The sequence below is a fragment of the Python bivittatus genome, unplaced genomic scaffold (genome assembly GCF_059951505.1).
Source record: "Python bivittatus isolate LINGU-HERP-01145 unplaced genomic scaffold, Pbiv_v1 ctg000810_np1212, whole genome shotgun sequence".
Lineage (NCBI taxonomy): Eukaryota > Metazoa > Chordata > Lepidosauria > Squamata > Pythonidae > Python > Python bivittatus.
Window position 1 is genome coordinate 37458 of NW_028277111.1, and position 23129 is coordinate 60586.

General features: G+C 45.1%; 1 protein-coding gene across 1 annotated transcript; it reads left to right on the forward strand.

The window, feature by feature from the left end:
* Window positions 1-10667: 10667 nt before the first annotated feature.
* CYP21A2 (cytochrome P450 family 21 subfamily A member 2) lies at window positions 10668-22626 on the forward strand. The gene is made up of 10 exons (XM_007439618.2): window positions 10668-10893; window positions 13289-13378; window positions 13727-13881; window positions 15591-15686; window positions 15790-15891; window positions 17457-17543; window positions 17868-18071; window positions 20108-20277; window positions 21471-21574; window positions 22177-22626. The coding sequence occupies exons 1-10, from the start codon at window positions 10668-10670 to the stop codon at window positions 22440-22442; spliced, it is 1500 nt and encodes a 499-aa protein (XP_007439680.1). The 3' UTR covers window positions 22443-22626.
* Window positions 22627-23129: the final 503 nt, after the last annotated feature.

Here is a 23129-nt window from a genome sequence, read left to right on the forward strand (position 1 = left end):
GGTCCTGAAGGAAGAAGTTGGAACAGATTATATCCAGGATGAAAAGAGTCTGCAGATATCCTCTCTGCCCTCCTTTTGACCCTCACAGTATATAGTTCTTCTATAGAAGGCAGGCGGGTAGCAATGATCCTTTCTGCAGACTTAACTATCCGTTGGAGTCTGAGTCTGTCCTGTTTGGTTGTGGAATCAAACCAGACAGTTATAGAGGAGCAGATAACAGACTCAATGATTCCCCTGTAAAACTGTACCAAGAGCTCCTGGGATAATTCAAACTTCCTAAGTTGCCGCAGGAAAAACATCCTTTGCTGTGCCTTTTTAATGATGGCTGTGATGTTAAACGTCCATTTCAGGTCTTGGGAAAGTATAGAACCCAGGAACCTGAAGGACTCTCCCACTGATACGAGGCTGTTGAGTATGTTAAGGGGAGGAGTATTAGAAGGATTCTTCCTAAAGTCCACAATCATCTCCACGGTTTTAAATGTATTCAATTCCAAGTTATTACAACCACACCACAAGACCAGTTGTTGAACCTCCCGTCTATATGCTGACTCATTTCCATTTCGAATTAGACCAATGACAGTTGTATCATCCGCATATTTCAAGGTTTTAACAGAAGAGTCTTTTGAAATGCAGTCATTGGTATAAAGGGAGAAAAGCAGCGGGGAAAGCACACATCCCTGAGGGGCACCAGTACTGATTAACCGGGTACTAGATGTAATCCACACATTACTCCTTTTTTTTCTCTTTATTTTCCACCACAACTCTGACATTTGCAGACTCTCATGTTTGCACCCGAGTGTCTTTCTTCAGCTCCTTCCTTCAGTTAAAACAGTCCCCAGTTCTGTTTTTTAGTTGCTCCTGGTTCAGTTTTCTGCACTGTTTCTTGCAAGAGTTGGACAATCCTTGATTTTCTTCCTGGCTGCCCTTTTTCCCTTTCATTTCTTTCCTTCATTTTGGACAAACACCGTTCTAAAATATTTTCCTTCACCCCCCCCCCCCGCAGTCATGTACACTCTTTTGTTAGAAATGTTATTGAGCCTTGTCCAACTCCCCCAAAGGCAAACATTATTTTCCCTGGATTTTGCTGCATTATGGCCCAATTCTAATGCCATTGATCTATTAGCATCCTCAGTTTAATGTATAACTAATTCCCCTGATGTCTGGTTTTAACTTGCTTGTTTGATGATAAACCACTATTTTTCAGAACCTTATCTGTGGTCTTTGATGTGCCAGTTTTCCTTGTGCCCCTCCGCCTAGGGCGTCATCACAAGATCCTAAAAGGGTGTTCAGGTTACATGCATGTCTGCAAGTATGGAAGAGAATAGCTTGAAAGAGATTGGTGGAGAATATGAGTGGAGTAGACGTGCCTCAGTAGTCTCTTATTTGACCCAGATAGTCCCAGAAGACCAATATTTCAAGTTTTCCATGTCCTAAATGGAGTTTAGCAGACCAACTGAAATCTACCAGATCTACAAACTGGCTAATGCCAAATAGCATTTAGGGATGGAAACACAACTTGGTCTTCAAGGGAGGAGGTTGCAGAATCCCGAGCCATACAGTAGAGACAGGGCATCTGCAGATGCCACCCTCCTGACCCCCATTCACTCAGCACGGCGGGAACTCCAGATATTTAACCTCTAGCTCCTGTTATTGAGCAAGCAACAGAAGACCTGGGGTGATGGTGATGCTCCAAGGGATCAATGAAGTAGTCTGGTCTTGCCCAAAATCTGTGGTGGACCAAATCTAATCTCACAGTATTCTAATTCCTTGGTTGGTCAGAACAAGTTTATTCTTCAAATGATAGGACTGATTTAGCCCAGCCAAAACAGCATTTGGGCTCTTGGGCTGCACTCTCAAGGACGTTCTCCATGGCCAAGCTGAAGTGCTTTTCACCATCTTTGAGTTGGTGGGAAAGTATACGAGCGTGACATTTGCTGCCTAGTTGCCAGTCCTTCCCCTGCTTCTTTTGTGATTTTTCCCAGTTGTCCCTTCCAAGATAATGGGCTTCAAAGCCGAAGAGTTTTTAAGTTGCCCTCGGACTGATACAGAAGGAGGACCAATATCCACACGGCTGAGAATCACTTAAGCCTCTCTCTTCCTCATTGGGCAAGGATGAGATGAAGGCAACCTCATGGGACCAGATGTGGAGGGCAGAGGGAATGGCCTTGAGGGACAGGAGGAAGAGTCATGGCCAAGGCAACAATCAGATAAAAGAAACCTGAGTCTGGGGCAGGAATGTAACCTACATAGACCTCTCAGACAAGCTCCTCCCTAGTACACATGAAGATAAGAGGTGTGTTTAGATCTGCAAGATTCTGTTACTATAACTTTACCATAAAAGTAGCATTGGCCTACATGACTTTGGTTTCCTAGTCTGGTCTACCTTGGAGGGCTGACATCACGGCAAGGAAAAGGTTTCCCAGGCAGAGACCTCCGGAGTGGGGTGGAGGAGGTGTCAAGTGATTAAAGCAGTGTTACACTATTGCAGTGCAAATCCACCCCACTGGTATGCATACCATGATGTTGCACACATGTTTACAAAAACATCAGATCCTGCCTTTGCTGGCAAGGCTTGTTTGCACCTTAGCGAGGAAAGGCCCTTAGAGCCAGAAATCAGTGTAATGAATATGCAAAACATTATTGTAGAAGAATGGCTCAGAACAGCAGTTTAAGGTGGCTCTTTTTAGAGACTCAAAATGTTCTGGAGAGCCCTGTGTCAACTTCAGTACAAAAATGATTTTTTTAAAAGCAATTCTTGTGTATCTTGTCAGGCAGAATATTTGTAGCTAGCAGCAACAGTTAACAACCCCTGAATAATGTTTAGGCAGGACGTTACGGTATGTGCAAACTTGACGGATTGGGGGAGGTGTTGGTCTTGAAGCAAGGACACAACACTTGTTGGAGGCTTTACAACAGACTTGATGGCTTTGTTCCCACAACAACCTTAACCTGGTCAACAAAAGGCACTGCACTTGCATTTACACTCATGCTTAGCCTGAGCTTGGCTAGTTTTTGTGTGACTTAATATGTGTGAACCCAGTCTGTTTGGTTAACTTATGGTTCAGTTTACCCCAGGAAATGAGTTAATTTAGTACTACAGTGTAGGTGTGAATCTAAACTGGAACTTTAAGGAAATCCACTCATTCACTCATTAGATCCAGTGGAGGCAAATACATTTTTCTACAAAACAAATGCATGTGGTTTTTTAAAAATTATTACAATGAAATTTGGATTTAACGGGCCTTGATGCAAGGGACTGTGCATGCAACGGACCAATGTTCTGTAATGATTTATGTAATTGATGAAATGATCTCATCCATTTGGGGCATAGCATTATTTACTTCGATGTATGTGATTTGTGAATACAAATGATGGAAATGGATATGAATGGATAGTTGTCATCCTTTGTGTAATGACGTTTTTATACTGATGACATAAACTCAGTAAGGGCATGCTTTCCTATTTAATAGGCATTTGTGAATAACAGACAGTTCTCCTACATTCGTCTATTAAATAGAAGCTTTACTGGATGCGGAAAAGAAAGAACAAGAAAAACGACAGAAAAATCAGATCCCCAAAACATAGATTACATTAAAAAAACTATTTAGCTGAATTTTTAAATAAATCATTAAACCCTATCCAGCACAAGCAATTACATTTACTACAGTGGCCTTCACTTAAAAATCTATTAGGATCTCTAAAAATTGACAACGGCCAGACAAATCCCATAATCCTTAGGGAAAATTACCAATATTTGGGGAGAGCATCAGGAATAGAATAGGAAATGCAATCAGCTGCATCCTACTGGGTAGAAAAGAGAATTTACAGGTCCTCATAAGTGCTAGGAAGGAATTGCGTGGGATGGGCGAAAAATTTTTTCAGTAACTATGAAATATCCAGTCGATGTATAAATAATATGAGGGATTATATGCTGTTGAGCATGCTTGGAAGGGTCATTAGGCCCTTTTTTTTGGTAATTGTGATTATGATTGTGACGTACTATCTGAATTTATCCTTTTATCCTGGTATGTGCTGACTGAATTTATTCTGTTTGCCGCTCCTTAATTATGGGTGATAGGTATCCTCTGATCATTCATCGCTCCCACGCACCCACAAGATCCTGCAGCCTGGCACAATTCTTCCTGCCCAAACAAGCCAACATTTGCACTTTCAATCCAAAGCATATACTAAAGAAGGATCATGAATATAAACCATGTCTCCAAACAAGGATCAGAATGGTGGGGATAAAATGAAGAAAGAGCCCCATGAAGGCTGACTTAAACTCCTGGAGAAAAAGGGATACCTACCTTGAATTATAAAATTAACAGTGGTAATAAATGTTGCTTAAATTGTATAGTGGTCAAGTCATAAGGATCTCTCATACTTAAGAGAAGAAATTGGCACGGAAGATCAGCAGATCACATTTATTAGTAGGTGATCAAATGGGCTTGTTTACCTTTACTTATTAACAACCCATGCTCTTTTTTAAAAAATCTAAATAATAATAAAAATAATAAATGAAACTTGTGCGACATGACTCCCAACGACTCGGCGAGTGTTTTTCTCTCGGAGGAACTCTGAAAACAAGAGTTCCCAGCAGCGAAGAGAACCAGTCTAAAACTGATTTATTTGGAATGTAACCTTGTTTGGTTGCCAAAACAGCAGCCTGAAGTATTTTCAGGCACAAAATCTTCTCCAGCCTGCATTTGGGGACTACCCTGATACCCCTGACTTTTTCCTTTTCAAACCTGCACCAAAGCAAGCGTGGGAGATCTGATGTTGCTTCCCGAGAACTGTAGGAAAAAAAGAAATGAAGGTAAGTCATGTCATCCTCACTCAAGGAACTCCTTGCCACTGGAAGATGGTTCCTGGAGTTCCTCTTTCTTAGACTTTGCGTTGCGGTAAAAGGAATCAAAACTTTTGAACACTGCCGAAAACGGGGCTGTTTCAATGATCTGGTGTTGCTCTCTTTTTTTAAATTTTACACTTTTATGGTATTTTTGTGGTTTGCACTTACGTTGCTTATTGTAATTGTTGTTCATTAGGAGGGTCAGCTTTTGAGATAGTACCATGGACGTTTTAACTGTATTATTTATTTGAGGCAAGCTGCCAAGAGACTGTCTTGAACTGCGGCAGGATAAAAATGCATTTGATCGACCAATCCATCCGTCCATCTCTTTCCCAGTGAATCGTTTAGGGAAAGGGCCGCGTAATTTGCGCTGCCAAGAAAGGCTCCGAAAGGACAGAGTTAAGCAGGGCAGAGGAGGAGGACCTTGGACATCAGCCCCTCACCGCCCCGATGCCAAAACCGGAGAAGGTCTGCAAAACAACAGATTGCAATGCGGAGACACGGCGTCGCTTCTGATAAGCCGCCAGGAGAATTAGAATTACACCCGCCAAAGCAATCCAATAAAATAGGAAACAAAGTGAAAAGAATCAAAAAACAAAACCGCACGAGATGCAGAAGTCGATGATCCGGCCAAGAATCCCGATCGCAATGCATGTTTCTCACTGACGGGTCTTAGCCCTTCTACTAAGAGGCGAAAGAGAAATAGGAGGACTTCCAGACATCCAGAGGGCTACAGTTTTGAAGCCTGGAGCTTCGCTGTCCTGGTTTACTTTGTGCTGGATTGACTCCTGAAGGCCAGGGACTAGGGCAGTGTTGTCCAAACTTGGCCACTTTAAGATGAATGGACTTCAACTCCCAGAATTCCCCAGCCTGGGTAATTCTGGGAGTTGAAGTCCATTCATCTTAAAGAGGCCAAGTTTGGACAACACTGGACTAGGGCATTGCGATTCAAATGGACGCCTAGGTGTGTAGAGCCACGGGAACGCCAATTGCTCTTTATTCCCTCCCAAAGAGCCGTTTCTGTTTCCAGAAGCAATGGCTAAACATCTTGTTAGCCCTAAAGGCTGGGGAGGTGATGGCAAATGATGTTTCCTCAAACATGACCCTTATACTAACGCCACCACTCATGTGAGGGTTTGGGGTTACTTCTCTCGAGAGGCCATGGGAATCAGACGGCTGCAAAGCTGCAAAGTCAAGGAACCTGCCAGGTGTGGATCCTCGTCATGCAACCTCCCCAAATTCAGTGTGAATTCCAGCTGCTTCTCTTTAGCTTCCTTGCTCCTTTCATCCGGTGAAAGTCACGAGGACCAGCCCGGGAACATCATCCCCTCCCCAGGTGAGGTTAGCCCCCAGTCCTGGTGACCTTCCAGAAAGCCTTCAAAATGTGGGTTTGTCAACTGGCCTGGGGATCCCCTGGCAACAGGGAGCCCGCGCGCTGGCTGCATCACGGGCCACATCTTGAGGGATTCCCTCTCACCATCTTGTTTTTATTGGCGTTTCATTGTTTTTAATCTGGCTTTGTAGACCGTTTTAATTGTTGGTTTTATTGGTGGCCGCCCAGGGTTGCTTTGTGCAAGGTGGCCGGCCATATAAATGCGACACATCAAAATAAATGAATAAATTGATTTTCTTTTCCTCTGTGATCAAACCCCAAAAGTGGAAGAAGATGCAAAAGCAGGCAGAACCAGTGCATTGCCTCCACCCGGCCTTTTCGGCTGAGGGAGAAAGATGGAGGAAGTTCATAACTGTGAATGTCGTAATAGCTTTTCTCCGCAGCATTTACATATCACTTTTTTTTAGATTTAAACCAAGAGGGCAGTCCGTTTTTAAAAAATATTTATTTATGCATACACAATTAACAAAACAATCTTTAATCTTAAAGAATTAAAAAAAAAACTCAACTAAGGAAAGAAAAGGAAAAAACCTACTTTATATTTTATACTTATCAACAGTCACTCGCTTGCTAAGGAATTCACTACTGTAATACGAACAGGGCATAATATTATTGTATGATAGCAGAAGAAGACAGCCCTGTTGGATAGGGTGGGATAGGAGGCATTTAAATCACAACTTCCTGCAGTTTCTGAATCCTCAGTTTTTGGGGACATCTGCAGAGTGTGGTCAAAAAAGTCAAGATGGTGGCCCCGATGGTGGGATCCCAGCTCCACCCCTTTTTTAAAAGTGTTTGTTGCACCTAAAACTTTGAGTTCAGTATGGCAGCTGCTATCTTGATTTTTTGGACCACACTCTGTGGACACCCCTGTTAATGATGGCTACTTATTCAAGTAAAAGTGAGCCAGTTTGGTCTGGGGCTTAAAGTTCTGGACTTGGGGCAGGGAAATCTGAGTTCTGGTCCTGCTTTAGGCATGGAAGCCAGGTGAGGGATTTGGGGCCGGCCCCTCTCTCGCAGCCCTAGGAAGAAGGAGGCAAGGGCAAGCCACTTCTGCAGATGTCACCTAGAACGGTGTTTCTCAGCCTCAGCAACTTTAAGATGGGTGGACTTCAACTCCCAGAATTCCCAGACCTCAACTCCCAGAGTTCCAGACTTCAACTCCCAGAATTCCAGACTTCAGCTCCCAGTTCTTTGTTGGCTGGGGAGTTCTGGGAGTTGAAGTCCACCCATCTTAAAGTTGCTAAGGTTGAGAAACACTGACCTAGAAGACTGCACGGCCTTGTCCATTTAGTTGGCAGGAATCAAGATGGCCTTGCAGGGGAAAAAAAGCAAGTCAGCTCTCTTTCCTTCATTAGTGCTGTTAAAGCTGGCTTTGGGCCAGAGTGCAACTGCTCTTTTCTTTTCGCACAGCAGTTAGGAGAATGCAGAGGATGAAAGTTTCTTTCCTTGTGTGATCTTCTCTGTTCTGTCTCCTGATCTTCTCTTTCTCTCTCCTTTCTCATGTTTCTTCTTTCTTCTCCATAGCAATGACTACAGAGAGCAAAAGAGTTAGGAAAATATGCGGCTCGGACCTTTACTGCATTTTGTCTCCATGATGATAGAAGAACGTGCAAGAGCGCTGACCGTTGGATTGAAACACAGGATGAGGATGAGGATGTAAAACACAACACAGAGACCTCAGTTGCAGCCTCCTGACAGATAGTACAGTGTTAGGAGTAAAGTCCCTAGTTCATGAGGTCCTGCCATGAATTGGTTCTATTTTGCTAAAGGTAGACTGCAGTTGGAAGGAGAGGCTCTCCATGGTCAAGTATTTAAGCACACAGGTTCCAAGCAGGATGAATGATGCTGCATGAGTTTTTATAAGTGGTTTCAGTGAGCTCTGTTTCTTATTTTAATACAGTGTTTCTCAACCTCGGCAACTTTAAGATAGCTGGACTTCAACTCCCAGAATTCCCCAGCCAGCCATGCTGGCTGGGGAATTCTGGGAGTTGAAGTCCAGTCATCTTAAAGTTGCCGAGGTTGAGAAACACTGTTTTAATACTTCCAACACTCCTCGCTGCCACCTAAGCAATTTTAGGCTGCGTCTGGGAGCCAGATAGAGAAAAAAAAATCTGTTTTCCAAAGTCGAAGCTCCTTACATCACCCCATTTGGCCTCCCGGGAAACCTTTTATTTAGGATAATCACAGAGAAATCCTGCATCTCAGCTGAAATTGAGTCTGTTGCACCACGTCTGTATGCTAAAGAATCTCCTTTATTCCCTCCCTGCCCTCAACCCAGAAGGAAAAGTGTTTTTCCTCTTTCCTTCTTTCTGCCCGACCACTTCAAAAATGGGTATATTTAAAAACCAGCCTTTCTGAAGCAAGGACTTCCAAATGCTCCATCTTCAAGACAGGGCAGAGGGGGCCTTACAAGACTCTCATGAATTGTAAAGACTTGGGGAATCATTTTTCCACCCAGGTATAAAAGATCTCCAACATTTAACAGGCCAGCTGTTGCAGAGGTGTTTCATTTTAATTACTAGAAGTCCAAGACAGAACTGAAAGAGTTCTTATTAGGGGACGGCTTCTAGAAGAGAGAATTCCTTCCCTCCCGAAAGGATGTTCCTACTTCCTCCTCACTGGATACACAACCCTGTTTCTTTTTCTTCCCACTTTCTTTCTTCAGAAGAAGCAAATCCAACTTCTCTCGCACTCAAACCGGAATAGCTCCCCATCTTCTCATCGCTCCAGAAGCCCACCCGCATCTTCCATCTCTCTCTTTTCCCATGTTTTGCACCATCGGCTGTCGCTCAATCTTCCTGAAGCTTGCGTCCAACATCTTTCTCAGCTCCTTCCCTTTGTTCGTTCAAATGGTTCCCAATTCTTCGTGCCTGACGCTTCCTCCCTGCATTCTAACATCTTTTTTGTTTTCACTTGTTCCCTTTCCCAATGAGGCCTGCTCACACCATTCCTGGAAATGCTAGCTGTAACTTGATGGTTCAACTCCCGCCCCCCTGTTGCAAATAGGGTTTTCTCCTATTTTTGGGGGGTTTGTTACATGCTCGGATTCAATTTAAGTTTTCTCACTGCTTCGTTGGATGCTTTCAAACGACTTTCATTTGAGATTGAGAAACAAACTGCTTTGCACATCTGTGCACATCTGGTGCATCAGGATTTCCTTAAGCGCTCCTCTATTAACGTGGCAAGATCATGCATGGGGGCGCTCAGTTTCCATGCACGTTGCACGCATGTTCGTGAGCTTATTTTCTGACACCGCCATCAGCAGAAAAGCAGATTTTTTTGCTCTCCACCCATAGCTCTGCCTACCTACTTTACTACTTGCAGGGAAAAGTGAAATGAGAAACGGGGCAGCTGAATTTTGAGGTACCTATAAGAGTCACTCCAAAAAAGAGGCAGGGGAGTTCTGACTACAAACCCCAGTAATATGAGGAAGCATACAAAATGCAAAACTTTGAAAGTTGCTTCATACCTTTGGCGACCATTTATTTTCTTGGAAAAAATAAAGGGCAAACCTGAAAAAGGGGTATATACAATATTTACAAATGCATAATAATCCATATACACATACACATAATCCATACACATGTCTTTGTATTAGATGCAAATACAAACGTACAACTATATTCTAGATAAAATCAGATTTCATTTAGTTATTGAATCAGAAGATAATCAAGCGGCCGTTCCAATCCCACAAACTCCATCCAAGGGCAGGACTTCCAGTTCAAGGCTTCTGCTCCCTCGCTGCAGAAGGCACCGGGGGGTGGGTGGGGGGCAGCCTTGTGCCTCAACTTGCAGCCTTTATAACAGGTGCAAGCAACCTGCTGCTTTCCAGATGTGTTGCACGACCATCTGCCGGCTGCCCCAGCCAGTATGCCCCAGGGAGAGCGATGCGTTGGTTGAATTTTAACAACGAACGTCTTACAATGGATTTCTATCCTTGCAATAGGAAGACACGTTCCTCGCACAGCGTTGTTTTCAGTGCCCATGTTTATTTGGCGGAGGGGGGGAGCCCAAAAAAGAAGGAAAAAGGAAAAAAGAACACCCAATATACCTTTCTGACATGGATCTTGTCCTTGGGAGGGTCGGAAAAAATTGCTCTCTTTCCTCGGGACGGAGTCAAGGAGAAAAGCGTCGCTCTCCAAAGATAAATCTGTCACCGTCTCAAGGATGGGGCCCGCGCTGGCCTCCAGGGTGACCGATTCTTGCGGTCAGGGGGAAAAAGCTATTTTTGCCTGGAGAGATATGGGGGTGGGGAGGCACTGGCAACTTTGGGGAGGTGGAATAGGGAAGGCTGGTGGGTGGCCCCCTTGCTTTGGAGAGGGGCAGGGTCTCTCCTCCTCCTCCTCCTCCTCCTCCTCCCCAGCCCCACTCTGAATATGCTTGCATTTATAGGCCCGGGAGGGGCCTCACCCAGCTGATTTAGCAATGCTCTTGGCTGGGCTGTTGGTCTTCCTCTTGCTGGCTGTAGCCCTCCTGAGTCGGCGCCATGGGGGGCTGGGCTGGAGAAGGGAACCGTGGGAGCTCCCAGGCCCCCCGGTCTTGCCCCTGGTTGGCAACCTGCACCACCTGTTCCACGCTGACCTGCCCGTCCACTTCCTCCAGTTGGCCCAGCGCTATGGGCCCATCTACCGCCTCCGATGCGGGAAGAAAGGTGAACTTCCTGAGCGTGTTCAGAGGGGGCTGGACTGGGATGGGGGGGCGTTGGGGATAAACTGGGGGTATGTGTGTCCAGTTAAAGCCTATATGTTTGGGGAGGTTTTTAATTTTCAAAAACGAATTGTATCATATCCCAGAGGCTGCTTGGTTTTCTTTCGCTGCCGTTTGGCTTCCAGGTGTGTTTTCAAAACTTTCCTGCTTCTTTCCCACGTTTTCCTCTTGGTGCTTTTAAAGCCTTTTCAGGGTGCTCTTTTGGAACAGTGCCTTTGCTGGGAAAAACAAGAGGGTTTCCAGACTTTTCTCCCTTTTGGGTGGCTTAGAGGGGTTAAATAAATAAGCGTTTTCCAGCAAAACGGGCGCTCTGGATGGAGAAGGATCTGGAGGACTGAGCTGCGATCCGAATCGCTTGGGGTCCTTAGGAGAGAAGAGGGTGACCCACGGTGGCTGTTTGGGGGTATATGAAAGGGGGCAATTGGGGGGGAATTGTGGGGAAGGAGATTTCACCTAAACATGAAGGGAAACTTCCTAAAAACTGGAGCAATGGCTCAATAGAGCCAGTTTGGTCTAGTGGTGAAGGCTCCGGGCTAGAAGGAGCAGGCAGTGAGTTCTAGTCCTGCCTTAGGCACGAAAGCCAGCTGGGTGACCTTGGGCCAGTCCCTCTTTCTCACCCAGCCTACCTCACAGGGTTGTTGTGGTGGGGAAAATAGGAGGAAGGAGGAGGATTAGGTATGTTCGCCACCTTGAGTTATAAAAATAAGAAAGGTGGGATGAAAAAAATCTAAAAAAAAAGGAAGCTCCTTCATTGGAGCTAGGCAGAGTCCATGGCCTGAGCTGGCCCGTTCTCCTGTTCAGCAGCTCTTATCTCCTGGAGGTTTCTCCCAGCGGTGTTACGACACAGAGGCTCCTTTTTGGGAACACAGCCTACGATGGCCTCAGCAGCTGCTCAGGGCAGGGTGGCCGAAAGCTCTCTGGCCCTGTCCTCCCCGGCCTGCCTGTCCTTCTGCGGCCTCGAGGACCTTGGAGGGAGGCCAGGCTGGAGAACGGCCCGACTCCTCGCTCGGTCACTGAAGGAGGCAGCTAAAGGTCTCACGCCAGCTGCCCGTTTCTTTCCCATCTGGCACTGCCTCCATTCTGGTGGGAGGGCAGTCCCAGGTTTATGGATCTTTAGGGATGTGTTTCTATTTTTGACACGGGGGGACATTTGATCATGTCAGCCTGTCTCCCAGTCTCATATGATGCAGGCGAGGACAGGTTTTAGCATCCTCACTGGGAGGAACACAGTGGAAACGGTAACACTGCTTTTGTACTAAGGATGCCCTTGGACTCCATTCCCCATTATCCTCAGCCAGCATGGGAGATGCTATCCAGTAACCCTTAGAGCAGGGTTTTTGCACCTTGGCAACTTTGAGATGGGCGGACTTCAACTCCCAGAATGCTTTGCAATGGCCCTACTGGCTGGGGAATTCTGGGAAATGAAGTCCACATACCTTAAAGTTCCCGAAGGGCCACACGTTTGCTGCCCTCACTTCACTCAGTGAATATGGCAGCTTTACAGGGCTGGCCCTAATCTTGGACAGTACGAGGCAGCCTCCCCAGAGAGCAGATCAGGAGCAGGAGGCAGCCCGAAGCCCTGGAGCTTAGGGGGTCTTCAAGTCCTTGGGCCTTGTCACCACCCTTGTACTCTTGAGAGCATATGGAGGTGCTCTCACCAAATGGCTGGCACCGTGGGGGCCATGATTTAGAAAGAAAGAAGGGAGGGAGGGAGGGAGGGAAGATAGACACCTTGGCTTTGCAATATGTTAACTTCCCATTTTTTAAAAAAGTAAACTGATTTTTGCAAAAACCAACCAATCAGGTGGGGCACAGGGCATGGTGAGTGCCACAAGAGACCCATATGGGAGCACTGGTGCCCACGAATGGTGGGTTGGGCACCCAGACCCTAAAGTAGCTTGCTTTCCTTGGGTGTCCTCCACAGTACTCTCCATCCATGGATGTTGAGGGGCAACTGGGGTCTCGCTCACATCGGCGGCTTCGTTTCATCAAGACAACCCAGTGTCTTCGGCTGGTCGTGAGCCTGACTTAAAAAAGCAAAATTAGGCATTGGTAGTTTAAAAACACACGCAAGTCACACTTTCACATTTAGCCAAGGCACGTGGAAATTAAATCTCCATAGCCCAAGCCCAGATCCTTCTTTCTAAAGGCTTTCAGTTCTCTCTTTAAAAATACTAATGAAAAAAGTCTCTCCTAAGACTGAGCTGAGGAATATAAATTTTCCAAACAAACAAACAAGGAATGTTTGGGGGCTTTGGGGACTGGCTTTGAGAAAGAGACGTTTTTTAATCTGTCTTTCTTCTCCTTTTTCTATCTTTCCCTCGGATGTCCCTGCTCAGTCGTGGTGGTGCTGAACAGCTCCGAATTAATTCGGGAGGCTTTGATGCGGAAATGGTCTGACTTCGCTGGACGCCCTCAAAGCTTTCTGGGTAACGGTTGCCCAAATTGTTTGTAACTCTGGTTATAAACTGAGATCAAATCGTGGCTTGAGAGACGCTTTGTTTGCCAACCCCTGTGAGATGGAGGTTCGCACGTTGCACAGAAATAGGATTTGTTTGGCTGTGATTGTGGAAGAAACTGCACTTTGCTGGGTTCATCCGAGCCATAAACCACTATTTCTCAACCTCAGCAACTTTAAGATGCATGGACTTCAACTCCCAGAATTCCCCAGCCAGCATGGCTGGCTGGGGAATTCTGGGAGTTGAAGTCCAAGCATCTTAAAGTTGCTGAGGTTGAGGAACACTGTTCTAACCTCTCCTTCTACATCTTTTCTGCAGCGCACTTGATTTCAAAGGGGGGCAAAGACCTCTCCCTGGGCAACTACACGCCGACGTGGCGCTTGCAACGCAAACTCGCCCACATTGCCTTCCAGCGTCGCCTGCGGGGAGACATGGAGCAGATCGTGCAGGACCAGGCTCGACACCTCTCCAAGGTGACCTTAAAGATGGGTCTCTTGACTTTATTTCCTTCCTGGTATTCTCTTTGCATCGTGCTGAAGCAAGGAAGACTCACAGTGGTTTATAGCAAGCCCGTAAAAACATAAAACGGATTAAAACGTCTGCAGAAGGCATCATTAGCATCAGTTGTGAAGACTTTAACACAAACAGAAAACCTTTGTTATGGCCAAAGACCAGCAAAAACAATACAAGATGAAAAGGGTATAGAAGTATAAAATTATAATATAAAAAGCAAAGGAAGAAACAATGTGGGGGACACAGACACACAGGACCCATCATAGGGAATCCGATCCTACATAAGAATAGTATTAAAATATGGTAGAAATGTGTATTTTTACCAAAAATACATACAAAAAAAAATTCATATATAGATATGCAAAAATTCATACGTACGTATGCAAAAATATATACAAGAATATATATAACCTTAAAGATGGGTCTCTTCACTTTATTTCCTTCCTGGTATTCTCTTTGCATCCTGCTGAAGCAAGGAAGACTCACAGTGGTTTATAGCAAGCTCGTATTCCTTCTTAAAATGAGGGATTTTCCACCACTGTCGTCAGAAAAAAACTCAGATTCCAAAAAAGGCAATTCAGAGAATGTGAATTTATATATATAAAAAGTAGCACAGAAAGCAAGTAAATATAAATACATAAAACAAGTAAGCATAAAAGCAGTTGCCAAAGGTGGCTAGACTATACTGTATATATTATTTTTTGTATCATTTTTAGTTGTTTTTATTGTTTTAGCATTGTTCGCCACCCAAAGTCACTTGGTTGAGATGGGCGGCTATAGAAATTAAATAAGTAAATAAATACAGATGAATGAATATACAACACAGATACAAGATAAAATGGGAACCTAACCGTTATGCTGAAATTTGAAAATGGTGACAACTAAGTCGTCACCAAAAGCTTAAAGGAAGTTTTAAGCAGTTTTGGGCACAAAAGATCATAGAATCACAGAATCCTTGGGTTGGAAGGAACCATGGAGGTCTTCTAGTCCAACCCTCTGCCCAAGGAAGGAGTCCTCATACCATCTCAGAGAAATGGTTGCCCAATCTTTTCTTGAAAATCTCCAGCGATGGAGCACCCACAACTCCAGGAGGCCAGCTGTTCCACTGCTTAGTAGTTCTCACTGTCAGAAAATTCCTCCTTATTTCCAGGTTGGGTCTCCCTCTAACCAGCTTCCACCCACTGCTTCTTGTTCTACCCTCTGGTGCTATGGAGAAGAAATCGATGCCTTCTTCCCTGGGGCAGCCCTTCAGGGATTGGAAGACTGCTATCATGTCTCCTCTCAGTCTTCTCTTTGTTAAGTTAAACAGACCTAGTTCCTTTTGCCGTTCTTCATAGGATAAAAGATGGATGGATGGATGGATGGATGGATGGATGGATGGATGGATGGATAGATAGATAGATAGATAGATAGATAGATAGATAGATAGATAGATAGATAGAAGCAACACACAATAAAAGCAGAATAAAGCAAGCAATCTCCCTTGATGCAGCCAACAGCATTATCTTCTGACTCCATCTTCATCTTGCCCAGCACATGGGAGAAGATCCAGATGTTTATGGTTTTCTGGAAAGGGTGGGGGCCTGCTGGATGCTATTTACAGTGATATGTGTGTGGGTCTGTGTCTGTGTGATATAAGGCATATTTCTCTCTTGTGGCTCCTTGACAGGTTTTCCGTAGTTACAATGGACAACCTGTGGATGTGGCAGACGATTTTTCCCTGCATGCCTGTTCGGTCGTCTCTACCCTGATATTTGGGGCTGTGGTGAGTCCTCCGACCTGCTGCACTAAGTCCTCTGCTGACGCACCAGCAGCGTTTCCAGTGGCTTGGCTGCTCTGAGCTAGCTCTGTCTCTCCATCCATCATAGGACATTTCCACCGTAGAAGGAATGCATCACTGCATGATCAAGCTGGTTGAAAAGTGGAGCGCTGCTTCCATCCAAATTCTTGATTTCCTTCCCATCTTCAAGGTAAGGGCTGGTTGGAGGTTTTTTGGGTGCTGCCAAGGCAGTGTTGGCTCCTGGTGACCAGTCCCTGCAGTTTTCTTGGCAAGGTTTTTTTGGAAGGGGTTTGCCTTGGCCTTTTCCTTCCTGGGGGCTGGGAGAGAAGGTCTACCTCAGTTGCTGGCTGGGGAATTCTGGGAGTTGAAGTCCACACATCTTCAAGTCCCCAGGGTTGAGAAACACTGCTAGTCCTTCCTCACCTATGGAAATTAATTGGGTGATGGTACCAGTTTATTTTTAAACTGAAGAAGGGGACTGTAGCGGAATGGAAATTGAGGGATTTACCTCCCTCCCTCCCCCTCTCTCTTTCTGCAAAGCTCAAATGCTCTCTGAATGAATGACAATACATTTAACTATATTTAATATACAACTATACTATTACAATATTTAATATATTTATATACTAGTGTTTCTCAACCTTGGCAACTTTAAGATCTTAAAGTTGCTGAGGTTGAGAAACACTGGTCCAAAGCAATGGGCATGATTAATTTGGCCTTTAACTGACTATATCCAAACAATTTAGAGGGTGCAGATCTAAGGCTGGTTTGCAACAATTTAGATCTGAGCCAGGGGCATCTGTCAGGGAGGAGTCAAAAAAGTCAAGATGGCATCTGCAAACGCATGATGGAAGGCCTACCCCTTTTACATCCACACATAAAAAGGGGCAGGGTTTCAACATGCAGTCACAACCACTGTCTTGACCTTTTTGACCTTCCCATGGATGCTGTGATTGACAGAGACAGATAGGAAGATCACAGCTTTGTTTTGTTTTTTTCATATTTGGAAGTAATAATCCAGGTCTTCTATTTTGTTAAAAATAAAAATATCCATGCATCATATTGCTGGAGTTTTCAGAATGAAATGTACGAACTTGGTATAATGGTGGTCAGTATGTCAGGCTGATCTTGGACAGATTTGCATTCAACTCTATGTGCCAGGATACTCAACACATGTTGAATTGCCTCATATTTATCAAGGCTTTGCCTCCTTAGTTTTCTGAAGCAAAATCAGGGGCAGATATCAGCTCAGTCTGTTTTTGTCTCTGTCTCTGTGTCTGTATAAATGAACGTGTGCATGCAGGAATGAATAGGGGTTTTCTTCAAGAGGATTTAGATAAACTTTCCACTTTTTGATACCATTAACTTCCATAATCCTTAGCAAACATGTCCAGCAAACGTGGAAGTTAAATGCCATCCCATATGGAGGAAACCAGATTGGGAAAGCTATCTTAGATTGTAGTTCGGATCCTGACATGTTGTGTGGCTTACTATAATGTCACGGAATATTCATGCACATTCCGACTATTGAAGGAGAATGATCAACCACTGAACGTTGGAAAACAGCACAGTTCTCTGGACACAGAAAGAAAATTTGGTGAAGAAGGAGCAATATTCCTAAAATGTGAAAGGAGGATGGTCAAGGTGTCTGGCACATCCAAAAAAGGGAAGGCAGGAAGAAATGTAGTAGAGAGGTAAGAGTTCTGAGTGTTTATGCTGAAACCAACTTCATTCGGATCCTCTGTTGTGCCCCAGGTCTTCCCCAACCCTACTTTGCGGCACCTGCTGTCTTGTGTCAAAAGCCGGGATGCCTTGATCCAAGGCCAGATGAAGAAACACCAGGTGAGATTGGCTAGGTTAAGGTTATATCTCATGGAAGCCCATAGACAAGAGGATGATATGAGCGGAGGGATTTACTCATTGAAGAGCAGGAGTGATGAGAAGACCTTCCAGTTCTACAACCATGCTAAAATGGGTCAGGGTTTCCTGCAGGGATGGAGAAGGCATGTTTCTTCAGAGGCTGCTGGAGAGCAATTCCTATCAACAGGGTCAGAGGCAAGGAATTATTGGGACTGGGCCTTGAGCACTGGTTGATTGCTCATCGACTGGATGAATAGATGGATGAAATCAGCTCTGTCTTGCTGCACGTCCTCCTCCCTTTCTTAGGAGTCACATAGCCCTTCAGAGGTCCAGGACATGTTGGATGACATGCTGCAGTTTCTGCGTGACCATGGCACTGGAAAATGGGGGGAGACTGGCCTCCTGCTGGATCATGTCCACATGGCCATTGTTGACCTGCTCATTGGAGGCACTGAGACCACAGCAACCTTGCTCACCTGGGCTATCGCCTTCCTGCTGCACCATCCTGAGGTAGGATGAACAGTTTGCTGGGGGGCATGGTCCCCTAAATCAAAGTAGGTTCTCTCTCTTTGGGCCAAGTCTGGCTTTCTGTCAAAGATCTCCTCCTGCTTCAAATCTCTCTTTCTTTCTCCATGCAGAGGTCATGGAAGAGAGTCAAAGGTCTGTGCTAGTCCTGGGGAAGCTGTGATCTTCCAGTTGTTGGGCTACATCTCTCATTATTCCTCACCACCTGCCATGGCTGGCTGGGGAATCCTGGGAGTTGAAGTCCACATATCTTAAAGTTGGCAAGGCTGAGAAACACTACTTACATTGTTTCCCAAGCACTCTGCTCCAGCTTCCTGTGGTGGGATTTCTCCTGTTCCCGAACTTTACCCTGCTTCCTACTCATAAGGATTTGTTGCAAGTCACAATGATGTCATGTGTGTTATGATGTCATCACATGAATGATATAAACGTGATGTGACTTGCCTCCCCTGTGGACACCCATCTTCCCACTGGCCTGATACAGGCTGTGACTTCTCCTCCTTTCTTCTCCACACTTGTTCTGCTACTGCTGTGTTCTTCATCCATCTTAACTCTTCTGCTGATCGGTTTCTGATGGTCTCCTTCCAATGGTGTCATTAGCTATTCAGTTTCTTGGCTGATTGGTGCCCCGTATCAAGACAGCTGTTGATTGATTGATTGATTGTTTGATATCCTTTATTGACTCTTAGCTTGACATTTCATTAACTGTTAGGGCCATTAACAGACTGATGCCAACACAATCTCTTAGGGAGATTGCTGAAAAGTTCAGGTTTCCAATCGTCTGAATTTGAAAACCAAACACCACAATTGGTATTTGTGTCCTCATGTCCTCAGCATAATGGGTCTCATGACTAATATTAGAGCTAAATTCCTCAGATGATTTCACTCTCACTGGATTCAGAGGGGAAAAAATCCCTGTTATGAGACAAAACATTAACTCTCTGGTGGCAAACGAACCTATGAATTGTTTCTCTCCAAATCTCTAATGGAACTTCCTGGATTTACGAGTCTTTTTGACTATTAGGAGGGTCAGTTATTTAACTGGTTTTACTTGTGTAAATCAATATATTGTTAATATAATTTATTAACATTATATTGATTTACACAAATAAATGATTAATAAAAATGAATGTATTAATAACATCAATAATAATAAATTAATAAAACTAATTAGCTGTTCTGTTCTTTATATCTTTTTTCTTCAGTTGCTAATGGCCCACTGTTTTCGCCCTAAAAAAATATAGAACTGTAAAGTTTAGGTAGAAGGACAGCTACTGAGCAATGTTCCTCTATGGTAGCTAAAGATTAGAAATCTGGTAGCACCTTATTTTTAATAAAATTGGTTAGTTGGAAAAGGTGTTACCAGACTCCTTTTGATTTTTTAGCTACCAAGCAAGACCATTATTTATCAGCTCTAACTGATAAGAAATGCTGTATTCAAAGAGAAAGGATTTGGACGGGCTTGTAACTTGATCTGCTCTGTTCCCAGCAGCTAGTGAAGGTAGTTCTGGGCCATGCATAATGTTTCTGCTGCCTTCTTCAAATTAGTCCTAAAAATCACCGTTCCATCACCCAGGCCTCTACTTCAGCCCCGGTGCTGCGGGCACTGCCATCCCCACCAAGCAATGTCATCTCAAGCCCCGCACCACAAAGCCCCAGCCGCCCCCAGCTGATCTTCGCCGTCTTCTTCCTCCCGCTGCTGATGAGGCGTGCCCAGCCTGGCCCTTCCCAAGGCAGCTGTGGCCTTGGGAGGCTTTGGCCCGGGCACGTCTTGTCAGCAGTGGGAGGGAGAAGACGGAGAAGGTCAGTTGGGGGAGGCAGGGACGGCAGAGTGCAGGGCGGCCCGAAGGGCAGAGATGGCGGGGAGGAGATAGGCAGGTGGGGGGAGTTCAAGCGCCGCTGCGGTTATAAATGCGGGCATCAGAACTTTGAGTGGTCACTGAACGAATGGTCGTTTAATGAGGACTACCTGCATTCTCTTCTTTCTTCCCACCATGGTTCTTCTTTCTCTGCCACTCCAGATTCAGGAGCAGATCCACCAAGAGTTAACCACAGTCATCGGATTCCATCGTGATCCAACCTATAGTGATCAGGAGCAGTTACCTTATCTCCGGGCCACCATCTGGGAGACCTTACGCCTGCGCCCCTCAGCACCCCTGGCTTTGCCCCACATGACCATCCGCAACACCAGGTAACAGGTTTCGAGAAGCCCCCTCATGCATCTGTGCTTGAGGAAGGGGATCCTGGTTCCCCTCCTTCTGCGTTCTGCCAGGTGCTCTTTCTACCCGCCTCCCTGCCCTCTGGATATCCATGACCCTGGTTGGCCAACAGTCAAAGACATCAAGCTTGTGGCATCAAGTTTTTTTTTTTTTGCTTAAAAACCTTGAGTGCCATTAGCCAGAACATGGGGAAAGAACATGGGCACAGCTCAGAGACTTCCAAAGGAAACATTTGTATCTGGTTATTCCATTGTTGGCTTGTTTTAGGGTTATAGTTTAGCAAGGCCGGTTGGTGCTCGTGGTGAAAGATGGGGAGCTGAGAATTCTTCTCAATCAGCTGCAGATGTGCTTTTTTGCAGATGTCTTGGAGTGTGTGTGGGCAGACGTCTCTCCCGTGGGCAACAGCAGTGGGGTCCAGGGAGAACAAGTAACACTCTGTCCATGATGACCTCATGATATATGCCCTGTCATTCTGACATCATTGTGGCTTCTATCGGGTGCCTGTGATCCCAGCAATGGGTGGCTGTCCAGGTGATGCAACCAGGACGGTGAAAAATCTCTTCCAAGATACTTTGGCACCCCTAAAAAGCTACAGTTATGTCAGAATGACGAGGATGTGCCAGATTGTCATCACTCTGATGAGCCAAATGCAGACTTGCGTCATGATCTCCAACACAAGCCTATAAGTTGTCTCATTTGAATGGTGACTTCATGACACCGTATCCTCATCCCTCTATGGGATAGGCCTCATTTTTCTCTTTCTGTTGGTTTTATGTGTAGAGACGGCCCAAACAGGGCTTTTGTTTCCTCTCCCATCTGAAACCCCACTGCAAAGCCATATAGACTAGATATTTTTCAGCCATATCACTTCAGGTCAGATATACATAGTATAGATCCCACATTTTAAAATGCCCCCTCTGTTCATTTGCTTAGGTCAGACTTCTCCAAACTGGTGTCTTTCAGACCCCCTTAAACTGTTTTATTTTTTTAGGGATTTTCCTACCCTGAGCTCTTTTCATATGATGTGAGGAATGAGACTCCTTAACAGTAGATAATACAATTCGATGGAAGCAAAGAAGGGAGGTTGGGCCACCTTCTTATGATGTAGCATAAGCTGATATAATTTTGTCTCTTTTTTCCTCTCCCTCTGATACCCTTTGCCAAGTCTGTCTGGGTTTCCCATCCCTAAGGGCACAACGGTCATTCCCAACCTCTATGGGGCCCACCATGATGAGACCAAGTGGCACCGACCGCTGGAGTTTAGGCCAGGTATTCCCACGTGCAAGTGTGTGTGTGTGTGTGTGCGTCCATGTGCGTGTGTGTGTGTGTGAGAGAGAGACTGAGTTCATACATCACACTAACCCATAATGAAGTTTTCTTGGCTTAGTGTGTTGTGTGAACCCGATTGTGCGTTGTTCAGTGAAGTACCCTTAAGGAAACCATAGCTTAGCACAATGTATAAACCTGGCTATAGAGAAAGAGACACAGACTGGGGAGGAAATCTGTGTGAATTTTATGTCATGTTTTAGATGTACAAGTATGTGAGTGAGAGTCAGACGGAAGAGAGAGAAAAGCTGGGTTTGCACGTCATGCTAAGCCATAATGTGATTTGTTTTTAACTTAACAAGGTTATGGGAATAACATTCCAAGTGGCTTGAAGCTATGATTTGATATTCATCTATTGATTTCAGCTAAGCTTTAGTGTGAGGTGTGAAAGGGAATACATGGCTTATTCCTGGTTTTTTTTTTTAATTTATTTTGCCCCATCCAAGCCTCTAACCCAGTGTTTCCCAACCTTGGCAACTTTAAGATGTGTGGAAAGGATTTCTTTCTTTCCTTGCTAATCCTACTGGTCTCTTCCTTCTGCCCAGAGAGATTCCTGGAGGGTGAAGCCTCTGCTGATGCCCGACGGCATCTGGTGCCATTCAGCTGTGGGGCACGGGTGTGCCTGGGGGAAGCCTTAGCCCGCATGGAGTCGTTCCTCTTCCTTGCTTACATCCTGCGAGATTTCCAACTCTTGCCCTCATCAGCTGGATGCCTTCCTGACCTCAAAGGATCCTTTCGATTTCTTGTGCATTGTAAGCCCTTCCTGGTGCGGCTGGTGCCCCGGGTGGGGGCCACAGAACCTGCAAAATGAGGTCTTTGCGTGGCCAGGAAGCAGAAATCACTCTATCTGCTTGGATCCTCACTCCCCCTCCCTTAATTCCCTTGGCAGCCCTCAAGTTTCACCTGTGTAACTAGTCACGCATGGAGTTTTAGGATAGGCTTAAACTACAGATAGTCCTCATTTAGCGACTGCCTCATTTAGCAACCATTCGCAGTTATAACGGTGAGGGAAAAGCGATCTGGATGGCTCCCAGCCTGATGATATTCAGGAAGCTACTAAAGATCTGGCTATTCTCCCAGGCTTTATAACAGCGTCATGTCACAAAGCTTCTACTGGATTTGTTGTTGTTTGATATGTTTGACTTTGGGCTGCTCATGATCTCTTTCTGCTTTTTGTATTTTTTTCTTAAAGTTACCCAGAATTTTTGGGAGTTGGGTGGCCTCTAAATAAAATAAATAAATAAAATGATTCGAGGAGGAGGAAATGGTTCTTAATGCCCGCTTGATGCCCTCTTGATGCTTCTTCATGCCCACTGCTAGTCATGGTGCAAAGTCCTGGTGCTAATCTCCAGTGTTACTCAGATGCCCCTTCATTGTGTTGGTGTGTGTGCCAATAAAAGAACAAGCAAGATTTCTATTCCTGTAAATCTGGGTGTTGTCTAGGCCTCTTTGGGAGTTGTGGCACCATGGGGGGCTATGGAAGGATGAATATTCAGGT